Source organism: Colias croceus, chromosome 20, assembly GCF_905220415.1.
Source record: "Colias croceus chromosome 20, ilColCroc2.1".
NCBI lineage: Eukaryota > Metazoa > Arthropoda > Insecta > Lepidoptera > Pieridae > Colias > Colias croceus.
This window is the reverse complement of record NC_059556.1, coordinates 4,521,606-4,534,783: the sequence shown is the minus strand read 5'-3', so window position 1 is coordinate 4,534,783 and position 13,178 is coordinate 4,521,606. Positions and strand designations below refer to the sequence as shown.

General features: G+C 31.4%; 2 protein-coding genes across 4 annotated transcripts in view; both read left to right on the top strand.

The window, feature by feature from the left end:
• The window catches only part of LOC123700632 (mediator of RNA polymerase II transcription subunit 15-like), a 52,192-nt gene that overhangs the window by 8,501 nt on the left and 30,513 nt on the right, over positions 1 to 13,178 (top strand). The gene's annotated exons all lie outside the window — the stretch shown is intronic.
• Positions 157 to 2,329, top strand: LOC123700633. Of its 2 annotated transcripts, none has more exons than XM_045647877.1 (2): positions 157 to 848; positions 1,278 to 1,835. In XM_045647877.1, the coding sequence occupies exons 1-2, from the start codon at positions 395 to 397 to the stop codon at positions 1,331 to 1,333; spliced, it is 510 nt and encodes a 169-aa protein (XP_045503833.1). In that variant the 5' UTR covers positions 157 to 394; the 3' UTR covers positions 1,334 to 1,835. The 2 variants fall into 2 exon arrangements, with proteins under 2 accessions (XP_045503833.1, XP_045503832.1); XM_045647876.1 differs by having other exon boundaries at positions 180 to 848; positions 1,278 to 2,329.

Genomic DNA, 13,178 nt, shown 5'->3' with positions numbered 1-13,178 from the left:
GATATGTTATCTGTAGACTGTAAAACGATCTATGTTGTCTATGACTTGACTTTGTGTTGCCCTATTATACATTATACTCTTTGCTTTGTGTTTTTTGGTACGATGTAATGGAGGATTGTTGTTGAAATATTTTTTTTGATATGTAACCGGTGTCTGGGAAATAAATCGATTGGGCGAATTTGGCTTTTCATTTTACACCATCCCCACATAATTTGGGGGCTCGTCCGGGATACGGGATGGTGGAATAAAGAAAAAACAGACGAAGACTATGATGCCGGTGATTTAACCTGATTAAGAATTTACGAATTACGAACGAAGACTAAGATTTAAAGAAGCTTATGATTATACGATTACGACTTGAAGACTATAAAACTTTTTATTTACATTATTCAACATGCCGCCGAAACGAGTAAAAGATGATGATGATTGTGGTGAACCATCGCCGCGTATTTCCTTCAATGACTTAGAGAAATCAATGACGCCATTTTCGGGTGATGATGCCTATGGCATCGAAACATTCGTAAAAGATTTTGAAGATATTTCCTCTTTAATGCAATGGGGCGAAATAGAAAAACTCATATTTTCGAAGCGGCTTCTCGCGGGAACCGCCAAGCTATTTTTACGTTCACTAAGTGGGACCACCACGTGGGATACACTTAAGTCTGAGCTCCGTGAGGAATTTGGTAAGAAGTTGAACAGTGCAACTGTTCACAAGAGACTTTCAACTCGCCGGATGAAGATGAATGAGACTCATCAGCAATATTTTTTACATATGAAGGAACTTGCAGTACTTGGGAATGTTGAAGATGAAGCCCTGATGGAATATGTCATCGACGGTATTAAAGACAGTGAGTCCAACAAAAATATTTTATATGGCGCTTGTAACATTAAAGAATTCAGAAAGAAATTAGACATTTATTCAGAAATTAAGAAAAAAATCATATTCACCTAATAAGATTCAAAGTAATTCAGTATCAAAGTCCATTGGCATGAAAATTCAAAAAACACTACGAGTAAAGAGATGTTTCAATTGTGGAGATTTAGATCATGAGTCGCCTAATTGTACTAAAGGCATTAAATGTTTTAAATGCAACTTGTTTGGCCATAAATCAACTGAATGTTCTAAAAGTATAAAAAAGAGTTTGGAAATTAAGTATGTCAACTAAAAATAATATTGATGTGAGACCTTTCAAGAAGCTGAAAATAAATAATATTGATGTAGAAGCCCTGATTGATACCGGAAGCGATGCTAATTTAATAATTATGTCTTATTTTAGGAAGATTCAAGGTGAAAAATTGTTATCTTATAGTTCAGGAACAACAGAAACTTTAACTGGAATAGCTGAAAAGGAAATTTATACAAAAGGATCTTTCACAGCAAAAATTGAAATTGATGATTGTTATTTTGAAACTTTATTTTATGTTGTTGATGATGGCGCTATCCCTGTCAACATTATATTAGGAAATCCTGTACTGAAAGAAGTAGAAATCAATTTTAAATCTGGAACTATCACTGCAACAAGAATATTACACCTTACAATGCTAGAGAATGAAAATGAAGATATCACAAATATTGAAAACAAAGAATATAAGAATAAAATACAGAATATTATAAAAGAATATAACCCCAAAAGATGTACTAAAGAATCAAATGTAAAACTTAAAATATTATTAACCGATGATATACCAGTTTATCAGAATCCACGACGATTGTCACCTTTGGAGCTTAACATTGTTGACAAACAGATTAAAGAATGGCTTGATGAAGGAATAATAAAAACAAGTAAGTCTGATTATGCTAGTCCAATTGTGCTTGCAAAAAAGAAGAATGGAATGTTATGGAAGATTAAGGATGGAAATAAATTAATGGTTGTACCTAAGAAAATGCAAAATGAAATTATAAGAAAACATCATGAAAACGGACATTTTGGTTGTGTTAAGACTGAGGAATTAATAAATAGAAATTATTATATGGAGAATTTAAAAGAAAAGATTAAAACAAACATTGATAATTGCGTGGAATGTATACTTAATTCAAATAAAAGAGGAAAGAAGGAAGGATTTCTACATGTAATAGATAAAGGTGATTTACCATTGTCTACTTACCATATTGATCATCTACGACTGTTGACTCATCTGGGACAGATGATTCTGCAGGATGACCGTGTGGGAATAGGATAAATAATTAAGATTGTATTTCATAACTACTTTTATTTTTAGTCTGTGCTTTTCTATTATTTAATCTGTGGATATGTTATCTGTAGACTGTAAAACGATCTATGTTGTCTATGACTTGACTTTGTGTTTTTTGGTACGATGTAATGGAGGATTGTTGTTGAAATATTTTTTTGATATGTAACCGGTGTCTGGGAAATAAATCGATTGGGCGAATTTGGCTTTTCATTTTACACCATCCCCACATATATTATTTTTAACTGTATGAGCAATATTTTTATTACAATTTTCTTTTATTTTACGTTTAATAACAGTCTTGAATAAAGAAATCATGCAATCGACTTAATCCGCCCTAGCGATACTAGCGCGAGTGAGTGTGATGTCAGAGGCGCATCGAATCTACAGATGTTTCGTCCTAAAATATGTAAACTTCAATAATCTATATCTCAGTCATTTATTGATGGATTTCAAAATTTTTTTCGGCCACTGATTAGTTTTGATCTATTTTTTAAGACTAGTAAGGTGAATATACTATTTTCGATTTTTTTAAACTTTTCCATTTTTCCATACAAACAAAATTAATGTCATTGAATAAAAAAATAAATACAAATAAATTCAGTATTTTCTGATTTTTTCCTTTGTACACTCACTATTACCTAGTTGATTACAAAATTTGAACTTTCTAGGTCATCTGGAAGTGGGTTAGGTTTTGTATATGTCTATAAGTCAGTCAGTCTTAAAAATTGCGATTTTTGGACATTAATATCTACGCAACTGTTTAATCTGTATTTATGAAATTTAAGGTTCCTGTTTATCTTGAGGTCCTCTTGATATGTACCAAATTTGGTTTGTTTATCTTAAATAGTTTTCGAGTTATAAGGGGGTGAAAAGTGGCTCGAAATGGTTCGTGTAAATATACACACGGCTGCTGCTCGCCAGTTCTCTTCGCTTGAACTCGGCTTGACACGCTGCCGCGTGTCTAGATTAACAGTACATTGCATTTGACGGCCGACCTGCTTTAATATTCAATTTTCATGAATTATGATATTAATTTTACTGGCTGTAGGTAAACAGAAATAAAATGAAATTAAGTATAGAAAAGATTTTTTTTTCTTTTTTATTTCAGGTTCAGATAATAGAAAAGAATAAAAATAGATTTCATATAATCTAGATCGAAATCTCCAATCAAATATAAAACAATTTCTGAATCATATATTTTTTTGCAAAACAACCAATCATTCAGGTTTGATTAAAGCTTTAACAAAGGGAATTCTCATTGATTGGAATTGGATTAACTTCTTTGTGCTCATTTTAGCTACAATGTTGAATTCGCGGTAAGCTTGAGTTTTTGAGGAATTTTCAATTATTACGGATTGTCAATACTACTTCCAATAATAATGCATAAAAAGTTTAACACTAGTCTACGTAATGTTTTATTTTAATATTTTGCAACATAATGGTCGCTTAACAGAATATGAATTTAAAAATATTATGTTGTTTAGATGTTAGAAGCTGGCGTCCGGATTCGTATGAGATAGAAGCAAACAATAAAATAATAGCCTCATACATTCAAAAATAATGCAGTAGAGATAAATATAATGTTCTTTCTTCTTTATCATTTTTATGAAAATTTGATAATTCATCCAGAGCATACAGCAGAGCATAAAATACTAAGGTTGCAAGAATGTCAATTTATTCGATAATAATTTACCCAAATAGTGTCACCGAAATAGTTCTAAAATCCGAAATACCTAACATATAGTGATGTTACAACTATTCAGTATTATATTATCTGTGATAGAGGCGAAATAGTTAATATAGTTGGGGGTCTGACCTAGATGAAAATTACTATTATTAACGTCAAGCAAATTTCACAGGTCGTCCCATTTATTGATAGTGGCAGGTATAAAGTGATTTCTAAAGGTTAATTATTAGATAAATTACATCCACTTTATAAAATTTAGGACATCCATCTTTTACTTTAAAGTGGCTATTACACACTTTGGATTACCACAACACTTTAGTAATAGTTTGACAACGATTTTCTTTTGAATATAATAGAGTTTAATGATGCAAAAATTCAGGCTTGTAATAGTGAGACATTTTTTAATGTACGTAGTAGTGTAGAGACAATAAATTTTTCAAATTCAATCGATACATTGTTTTGTTTGTTTGTTAGGTTCAAATTCAAATTCAAATTCAAATAATTTATTGCTTACCAACCAATTTACATATTAGTAACCTTATACAGGTATTGCAATACAATCATAATGTTATATTTAAATTACATAATATTATCTCATACAATTAAATTTGACAATAATTAGATTACAAAAATAACAAAAATAATAATGTACAATTTATATATGTCCGGAATTACACAATTACATTTAGTTTAGTTTCAATTACATTTATTAGGTATATGAGATTGGAAAGACTCGCCACACGAAGCCACACGAAAATTCAAGTTTAGCGTAGTTTAGCTTCGAAATATTCATTTATTGAATAAAAGCATTTTTGGATTAAAAAGAGCTTTAGTTGTTTGTTAAAAGAATAAATAGTTTTTTGGTTTTTAATTTGGTCAGGAAGTTTGTTATATATTTTTATAGCCATGTGATAGGGGCTTTGATTTAACATTTTGATTCTTGAGAATGGTAGGTGTAATCTATTTTTAAAGCGCGTATTTACTTCGTGGTGTTCCTCGACTCGTGAAAATGTATTAATATTTTTATAGAGAAATGTGCAAATTTCGTGTATATACATCGATGGTAATGTTAAAAGGTTATATTTTCTAAAGTATGGTTTGCAACTGTCTGTGTTTTTTATTTGGGCTAAGATTCTCACGCACTTCTTCTGCATTTTAAATAAATCGTTAACATCAACGCTGTTTCCCCATAACATCACACCATATCTTAGCCATGAGTAGGCGTACCCGTAATATGCAGATAAAGCGGTGTGTAAGTTTGTGCTATGTTTTAACTGGAATAGGGCATAGGTAAATTTCGACAACTTAGATTTTAAATATTCAATATGTGTTTTCCAATTTATAGGTCAGGTTAGGTTTGATCGGCACTTGTATATTGAGAATATTAACTGTTCATTCATTCTCACATCATGCACTTTTTTTTAGTAGAAACGAATATCTCTAGTAGGAGAATTCCTACTAAATGTGCAGGAAACTATTATTTGAAAAATAAATTGAATATCGAAAAAAATGCAATTTGATTCTGTTTGAAAAAGAAGCAAGCCGTTCAATAACTCGGCTCGGGTGTCCCCTAAAAAAAATAAAACCTGTAAATAGTGTGCAATACGGCTGAATTGATATTCAAAATATTTTTGGTAGTTTTTGAGATTATTTCTGAATCATATTATATTCGTTTGATGTTAAAAATCAAATCTTTTCTTTTTATCTGAAGATATTTTTGCCAAGCAGAGACTAAATTAACTGTATCACATACACTACAATTCAAAATCTCTTTTATTTGATGGATAAACGCGTAAAATGTTGAGGAGAGGGACTTTATTTACTTTTTATATCCGACCCTCTCGTAAGAAAAGTTAATGCTCCTGAAATCATTTGGGAAACAATTTATATTTACCTCGGGATCAAGAAGTAATTAAACTTGTAATACCGGACTTATATCGGATAACTTTAGCGAAATATTATATTATGAGCAAATTATTAGCACTCTGGAAGGTACTTAATAGAAATCTTTTAACTAAAGTATACCTAATAATATAATATTTTTATAAGTAGTTCTAGTTTATTTTAGTATATATTAGTCAGTTCTTTAAAGAAACGAATCTTCAATGGCGGCGCTTATCATTCCCTCTCGCTCACACACGGCCGTACGGTATGCAAAAAAAAGGGAAAAATAAAATCACTAAAATGTATTTGATTTTCCCTATAATAGTTTTTATCATAAATTTACAATGACAATTATGCATTTGCAAAAGTAAATAATGTTTTATTGGAATTTGACAAAATATGTTCTTTGGGAAAAGTTGTTCAGTTTTATGGGCTTATTACAAGTATTATGGGGATTTTATTACATTCTGTATACGTTAATATGATAATTCATATAAATACACAAATACAATAACAAAAAAGTTTGTCAACAAACAATTTGAAATAATTAATAAAATAATTATCAATTTACGTTAGTTTTATTTTCTTTTTTGCTGATCCTACCATCTGTCAAAGTCAGCTTTGGCCGCCATTGAAGATTCGTTTCTTTATTGAACCAACTAATAGTAAGTTTAGTTCTGGTTTTTAAATTGCATGACTATAATCCTGCTAGGTATCTCTAAATCTAATATCATAAACATAATATTAACGAACAAATGACGCACCTACACGTACTATAAAAAATAGTAGAGGCAAATAACTTTATGAAAATCGTTCCATTTATTAGCATAAATGAATATAATATGACTTGCTTACAGTAACTGTCAACTTTATTACGTCACACTAATAATCTAGGTACAACTATATTTTATCTGTATACCGGTACAAGTTTTCTGTCAGATTGCAAATAGTATTTTGCAAAATCCTGTGACTCATTTCCTACAAAATCGGGTTAAACTTATTTCTCAATTTATGAGCAGTATCTAAACTACTAGAAATATAAAGCAATTATTCTATGCCACGTTATGATATCTTAGTACTTACCTCAGTATAAAAAAGAGCATTTGTGCCGAGCTCACGTGTCAGAAGTGAAACGTTTTTGGCAAGATTCAATGATACCAAAATCGTCGCCCTACTCCATGATGGGACGGTATTACCATGACGCGACCTTAAAGTTTTACTCTCAACGCGCATAGAGAAATTTCACTTAAAAAAAGCAATAACTCGTGGATATGAAACCTAAAGTATGAACACAGCCTACAATCACATATTTTCTCAAGGAGTAGAGATGAATGGTTGTATAATATACTTAAATCTCTCTCCATTTCGTAATTCTATGCTTTTCCTCAAGGTTTGAAAATTAATGAATTCTCAGTTTGCTCAAGAAAATCAGGCTAACACATGATTAAGCTTTTGATCGATCCGATTTAATTCCCCAAAATTATTTATTCAAACATAATATTTTAATTTTCACACTCCTCTCGATATTCATTTTTAAATAATTATGTGTAGACATTAAAGCTCTATCATTAGTCTGCTGTTCAATTTTGGTTATTCTAAAACCAATTATTTACAAAATGACGTTATTAATAAAGGTACCTACGTACATAAATAAACAAGAAGTAAGTACTAGATTGTATGATGGCGCTGAAAACGCAATTTGTGCCTACACTGTGTCAATTCAATAGATGAATTGAGGTGTCTGAATTGTAGATGAAGTGACGTCATTGTTATGGATGTTGCAGTGAATTTACCGTTACATATATCCTGTATGAGATATAATCTGTGGATAGCCGAGTCGACTGAACTAGGATGCACCTAAGCGAAATAATTATGTGTATATGAACATGTGTATAATTATGATGTGGATTAAGTGATTTACTTCATTATCGAGTCACGGCTATCGAATTCGGAGTAATAACTCCCTTGAATTCGATAGCCGTTTTATCTGTAGAGTACCCAAGTTATGTAGCTATACGACTATTAATTTCGACGTTACTGTAAAAAACTGTATATATTTTCTTTACATACAATTTACACATATAGAAAATGAAACGAAATGAAAGTGAAGCCTGCTGCATGCTAAGAAGTAAGAGACCGTGTCTCAACACCCCTTTCTGCACTTAGTGTTAACAACTAATGAAACGGCTTATAATTCTTGTGCATGTTGCACAATTTTCTAACGTATAAAAAAAGAAAATTATTTCTCCACTGAAATTCGCTTTAAATATTTATTTTTAATGCTCTATAAACACAAACAGTAAGCACGGAAAAGAAAAACAAACATATTTTTCGGATGCCGTTATACTATTGGGAACCAGTTTGATTGTATATTGGAAAACGTAGCGCATTCTTACAAAAGATACTCTATGTGTATCTAAACACAGATATAATTATGATATGAGATGGGCAAAGCCCTGGAACATGTAATAAACAACGTAGTTACTAAACTAAGAAATTAAAACTGAAGCTATTTTGTAGTTAGGTTCTTTTAGGTAGACTTTAATTGTCTAGTCAATAATACCACGTCAGAAAATATTCGCATTTAGTCTTTTATCTACTATGACTATCTCCATATAATATGCAACTTCACTAACCGATTAGAATGTATTAACCGTCTTTCCCGCTCACGAAGTACGCCGATTATAGCGTTATGGTATGGTATTAACTATTAAGCTAACATACGCATGACTTGCTTCTATGCTTGATTTATTTTAACGCATGCTTGCATCCTCAAGCCTTAACATTGCACCACAGATAAGATATAGCATTCAAAAGAATACTTTTTGTTTTGACTGTTATGAAATGAAAAGTTGAAACTGAAAATAGATTAAAACTCCAGTTAATTATTACACGCGTAAAATCTGTAGAAATATAATCATATTGTAGAGAAATATTTGTTTATTTTGTAGCAGTTTTATTATAAAGCCATTTGGCTACTTATATAATTTAAGATAGTTTTAAACAATAACCAACAAGTTAATTTTGACAAGATTAATGGAGTCGTATTACTTAAAAGCAATAATATTTTCGAGCATGTTTGTTGAAGTTACGTGTTGAATTATTTTGACGTTTGATTCATTTATAATTCAACGTTAAAATTGGCTTTAATTTTGATGGAAAATGCAATGTAACTATAGTCGAGCCAATTTAATAGGCAACATTTGACGTCTATCAATTTTATCTTCGAAGAGAGGTAACCTGCTTAAAAACATCGATTAAAGTGTATTTATTAATCGATACGGATTTGAAACATTTGTCAATCGAATTTATTAACTTATGATGATTTTTATTGACAAGTAATCAATGCATTCGATTCTAGATATCAGATTTCGATTTTTAGAGTAACGTCTCTAGTATTTAAAAAGAAAAAAGGTTTATTGACACAAAATTGTAGCGACGTCAGTTCTTCAATTCAGAAATTGTTTATTATGTTTAGGATGGTTTATCAGTAAAATGAAATCTTAAAATAACTTGTATCGGTCATTATAATTATAAATATGTAATCGTAATTGAAAAAAGTTAAGCAAATGTGCAGTTCTAACAAAACGAAATATCATGTTATTCTATGTCGTCGTTACTAGGTTACGTTGTTGAATTTTGTTGAACTGTCAAATGTTGCCTATTAAAATGGCTCTACCATAAATAATATCTATTGTAATTACCGTCACTAAATAAATATATAAAATATAAAGGTTTGATTGTTTATCTTAATACTTTTTATGTCTCGTAAATAGGGTTCATTAATCTTGAATTTCATTTAACACGGGTGTAAAACATCGGGATATTAACTTTTATGTATAAAACGTGCAATTTATTATTCTACGACCGTTTCAACAAATAATAGGTAATTTAATGACGCTTTATTTTGCAGTAAAATCAAGAAGACTGCATACCAAGGATTTTTATGTTTTTTGAAGTGTTTTTATTGTAAAATTGACATTGTTTGGAAATTGGAATAATGGGAATTTTCGTAATCTGAACTAAAATCGCTTGCCTTAAACAAATCCATTAAGATATCTTAAAAACACATCAATTATCGACCTTGATATATGGGTATAGTTTTTAAACATTTAGATCGAGATAACAATTAGTACGGATAAAGTATGGACTGTTGGTGACCTTCAGGTATAGACTTATAATTGTGGGAATGAACCCAGTACAGCAACATGGTAACACGACCTCGTTGTTTTTATTGTTCTTAAACCATTGTCAAAATTCCATTAAATAATTAATACAGACAATGCTTTTAGTTAGCAAAGAGTTGTGACGAATATGAGAATGGAATTGTTAATGTTCATGATTTCATACTTTGTTTTTATGACATTTAATTCAATTTGTTACTGCTTATTATTTGGAGGATTTTCTCACTCTATTAAGAAAATTATAATTAAATCTTTTACGTGTTTGGTCGAAGAAACAATTGTGTCACTCTTGATGAACATAATGACCTCAACCATTGTGAAATGGGAAGATATTTAAAAATTCACTATAGAAATATAAAGAAGAGAGGTTCAACAAACTCCTTTTTTATTTACTCTGTAGTTTATTAGTCTATACACAATTGTACCCATTTCATTGCTATAATCTGCTATTATTGTTCTGTATAAGGGCACAGAATAGGTACTTATAGTATCTAACGCTAGTATAGGACATGGGTCAACTTTCTACAACCTCCCTATCGAAGCTTGCCCATTCACAGTACCTACTTATTATCATTCTCGAGTATTTTTCTACCGATAACTAAGCACTTAAACTATTCCCGAAGCAAAGTTAGATAAATGCTACGTTCATTGGGATTGAGTTCGTAATTTATCGCAAGTTCCGAGCTAAATCCATTTGTTTTGTTTGGCATCAATAGAAACTAATCAATTAGACACTCCTGTTTTGCTTATACAATGAATTGACCCTAAAAAGCCGCTAGCAAATACGCTTTGTTTTCCTTTTCTCTAACTAATGGCAGTCGTTTTTCACTAGGAACTATTTTTGTGGTACATTTGAACGATTTACGCTTACAATAAAAAACTTTCAAATGCGACGTAGTTCCAAATATTTCTGACTGCTTTCTTATGTATTTATATTTAATCGTAAAATGCTTGAAATCTCACAGACTAACTTATTAACAAGCTATCAATTATATCCATTTCGCAACCAGTTTCATAGATCAATAAAGCGGTCATAACTATTGTGAAACTGATAGCGTACCGGCTATGAGAATATGAACATTAAATTCATTAATATTTTCATTTTATACAGCAAAATTGACAAATAAGTTTCTTTTAGTAAAGTTACAAGACTAGTGGAGACTAAAGAATAATACATCTTTCCATCTATTTCCCCAATAGATGGGTAATTAGGAAATAAAACTTCTACATTCAAGCATACTCAATTGGATATCGAACTCAAATCATTCAGTTACCGCGCTCAACACTGACGCAATGACGCGTTCAAAACTCAAGTACACAAGAAAGTATGCAACCGAATACTTTCGCTATTAAAGCCACGACCCGTCTTCAATTCTCAAGGAATTTGTAAAATCCTACCTACGTCGTGCTCAACAATTTCAAATCGCAAGCAATTTTATCTGAACTTATTCGATCAATTCGCATTTCTCAAGTGCTTCCTCGTGTAAGCATAAAAGAAATTCGCTACGTAATATCGAAGCCACAATAGCGGCTGATAACATCTCATTAGTTAGATAAGATAAATTATTCTTCGGAGCCCGTTCGATCGAGGTTTACTCTGTTAGATAGGGAGGCGAAGAGGGGAATTTTCTGTAATACTCGAGCGTGGCAGTTTAAGATATGAGAGATACCTTAGACCTAATAGAACAACCTTGTTAACTATTTAGCTCTATATGTAGTGACGCGCGCCTAGGATAGACGATCAGATTAGTAAAAAAAAATCGATAGTCTGAAATACTCGAGCGCGTCAGATTAAGATATTGGGGGTTGATTTTAGTGTTTTAAGACTAAATTTAACTAATCTGACCATAAGTCCTTGACGCCGCCGAGTTATAGGGTCGCGAACTTGTAAAAAAAAAACGTTAATCCGGCATTCTCGAGCGCGATTGTTTTTATTTTTATTTTGAAGAATATAATCTAAAACTTACTAAAAATACAAAATCTGCCGGTTTCCGCATGACCGGAAGTCTGGAGGAGCCATTTCATCTTCCGAAAAACGCGTTGCAGCATATAAGTCGCGAACTTTACTTTTTCCAAAAAAAAAGTTTAAATAAACAAAAAAGGTAATTTTATTTTACAAAAAAAGGTCTCTTTTCATTTTTGTCCAAAGTTAAAACTTTTTTTAATTGAAGCATCGTAAAAAGTCAAACTCCCGGTTTTTTGTGTATATCACGAAAACTGAGGGAGTTAAGAAAAATTGATATGAAATAACGATGATTAAAAAAAAGAAACCCACAAACCTTTTTCGGTCAGATTAAGAGAACCCACCAACATTTTTGTCAGATTAAGAAAATATGCTTTCAGGATACCGAGATAAACCTCCCCTATGAAAATCTGACGCGCTCGAGTATTTCAAAAGGACTCTTTTTTTCTGCATTTTCAAAAATTCATCATAACTTATCGTCATGTCGTAATCGTCAGTTTTTTTAAGGGGAGCTTCCTTGGGGCCTACTTAACACCCCTTCCGAAAATCTGACGCGCTCGAGTAAATTTTTTTTTTGTGCATTTTTGACGAATTTATATGCCTAGCCCCACCACGCAAACCGGCAGATTAGTATACCGTTGTTATCAGAGGGACTTGGGGCATACGTAGTATGAATATCTGACGCGCTCGAGAATGCCCAAGTAACTGTTTTTTTTTACATTTTTGAAAATCCGTACACGCCAAACCCACCGCTTAAATGATTTTTACCATAGAAGCTTTTCTTTTCGAAATTATTTTCTCTTTCGATTTTGATAAGTCTCGACGACGCCGTTGAATTACGTCATTTAGCTACCTCGCCTCCCTATCTATGTACTATGTTCGCTTGACATGTTTTCCTTTAATTATATCTATGTAAGGTAAAGGCTCCTAATACGGCGGTAGTCAAAATCGCTTCCTAATACGGTGGTATTTCTATTTTCGAGTTTTATTCCTGTTTTATAAATTTTAAGTACACCAAAACGTAAGCTATTTATTCCAAATTTATTACTCCATGACTTAACTAACGTTTGCAAGTATAGCACATAGACAACACAACAAGATCAATCAATCTGTGTAACGGCATCGACATGAGAGGTGTTTCCATACAAACGCGAAACAACAAAAGTAAGTACACTAATATTTATAAACTAAGTTTTTCGTATTAAAAAACCGTTCAAGTTTGTATATGTATTGTTTATTGCATTTTCCTACTATTACACTCACTATT

What these genes read in the sequence shown, in the direction of transcription:
- LOC123700633 (XM_045647876.1), top strand. Translation starts at nt 1,540, where the DNA reads ATGCTAGAGAATGAAAATGAAGATATCACAAATATTGAAAACAAAGAA.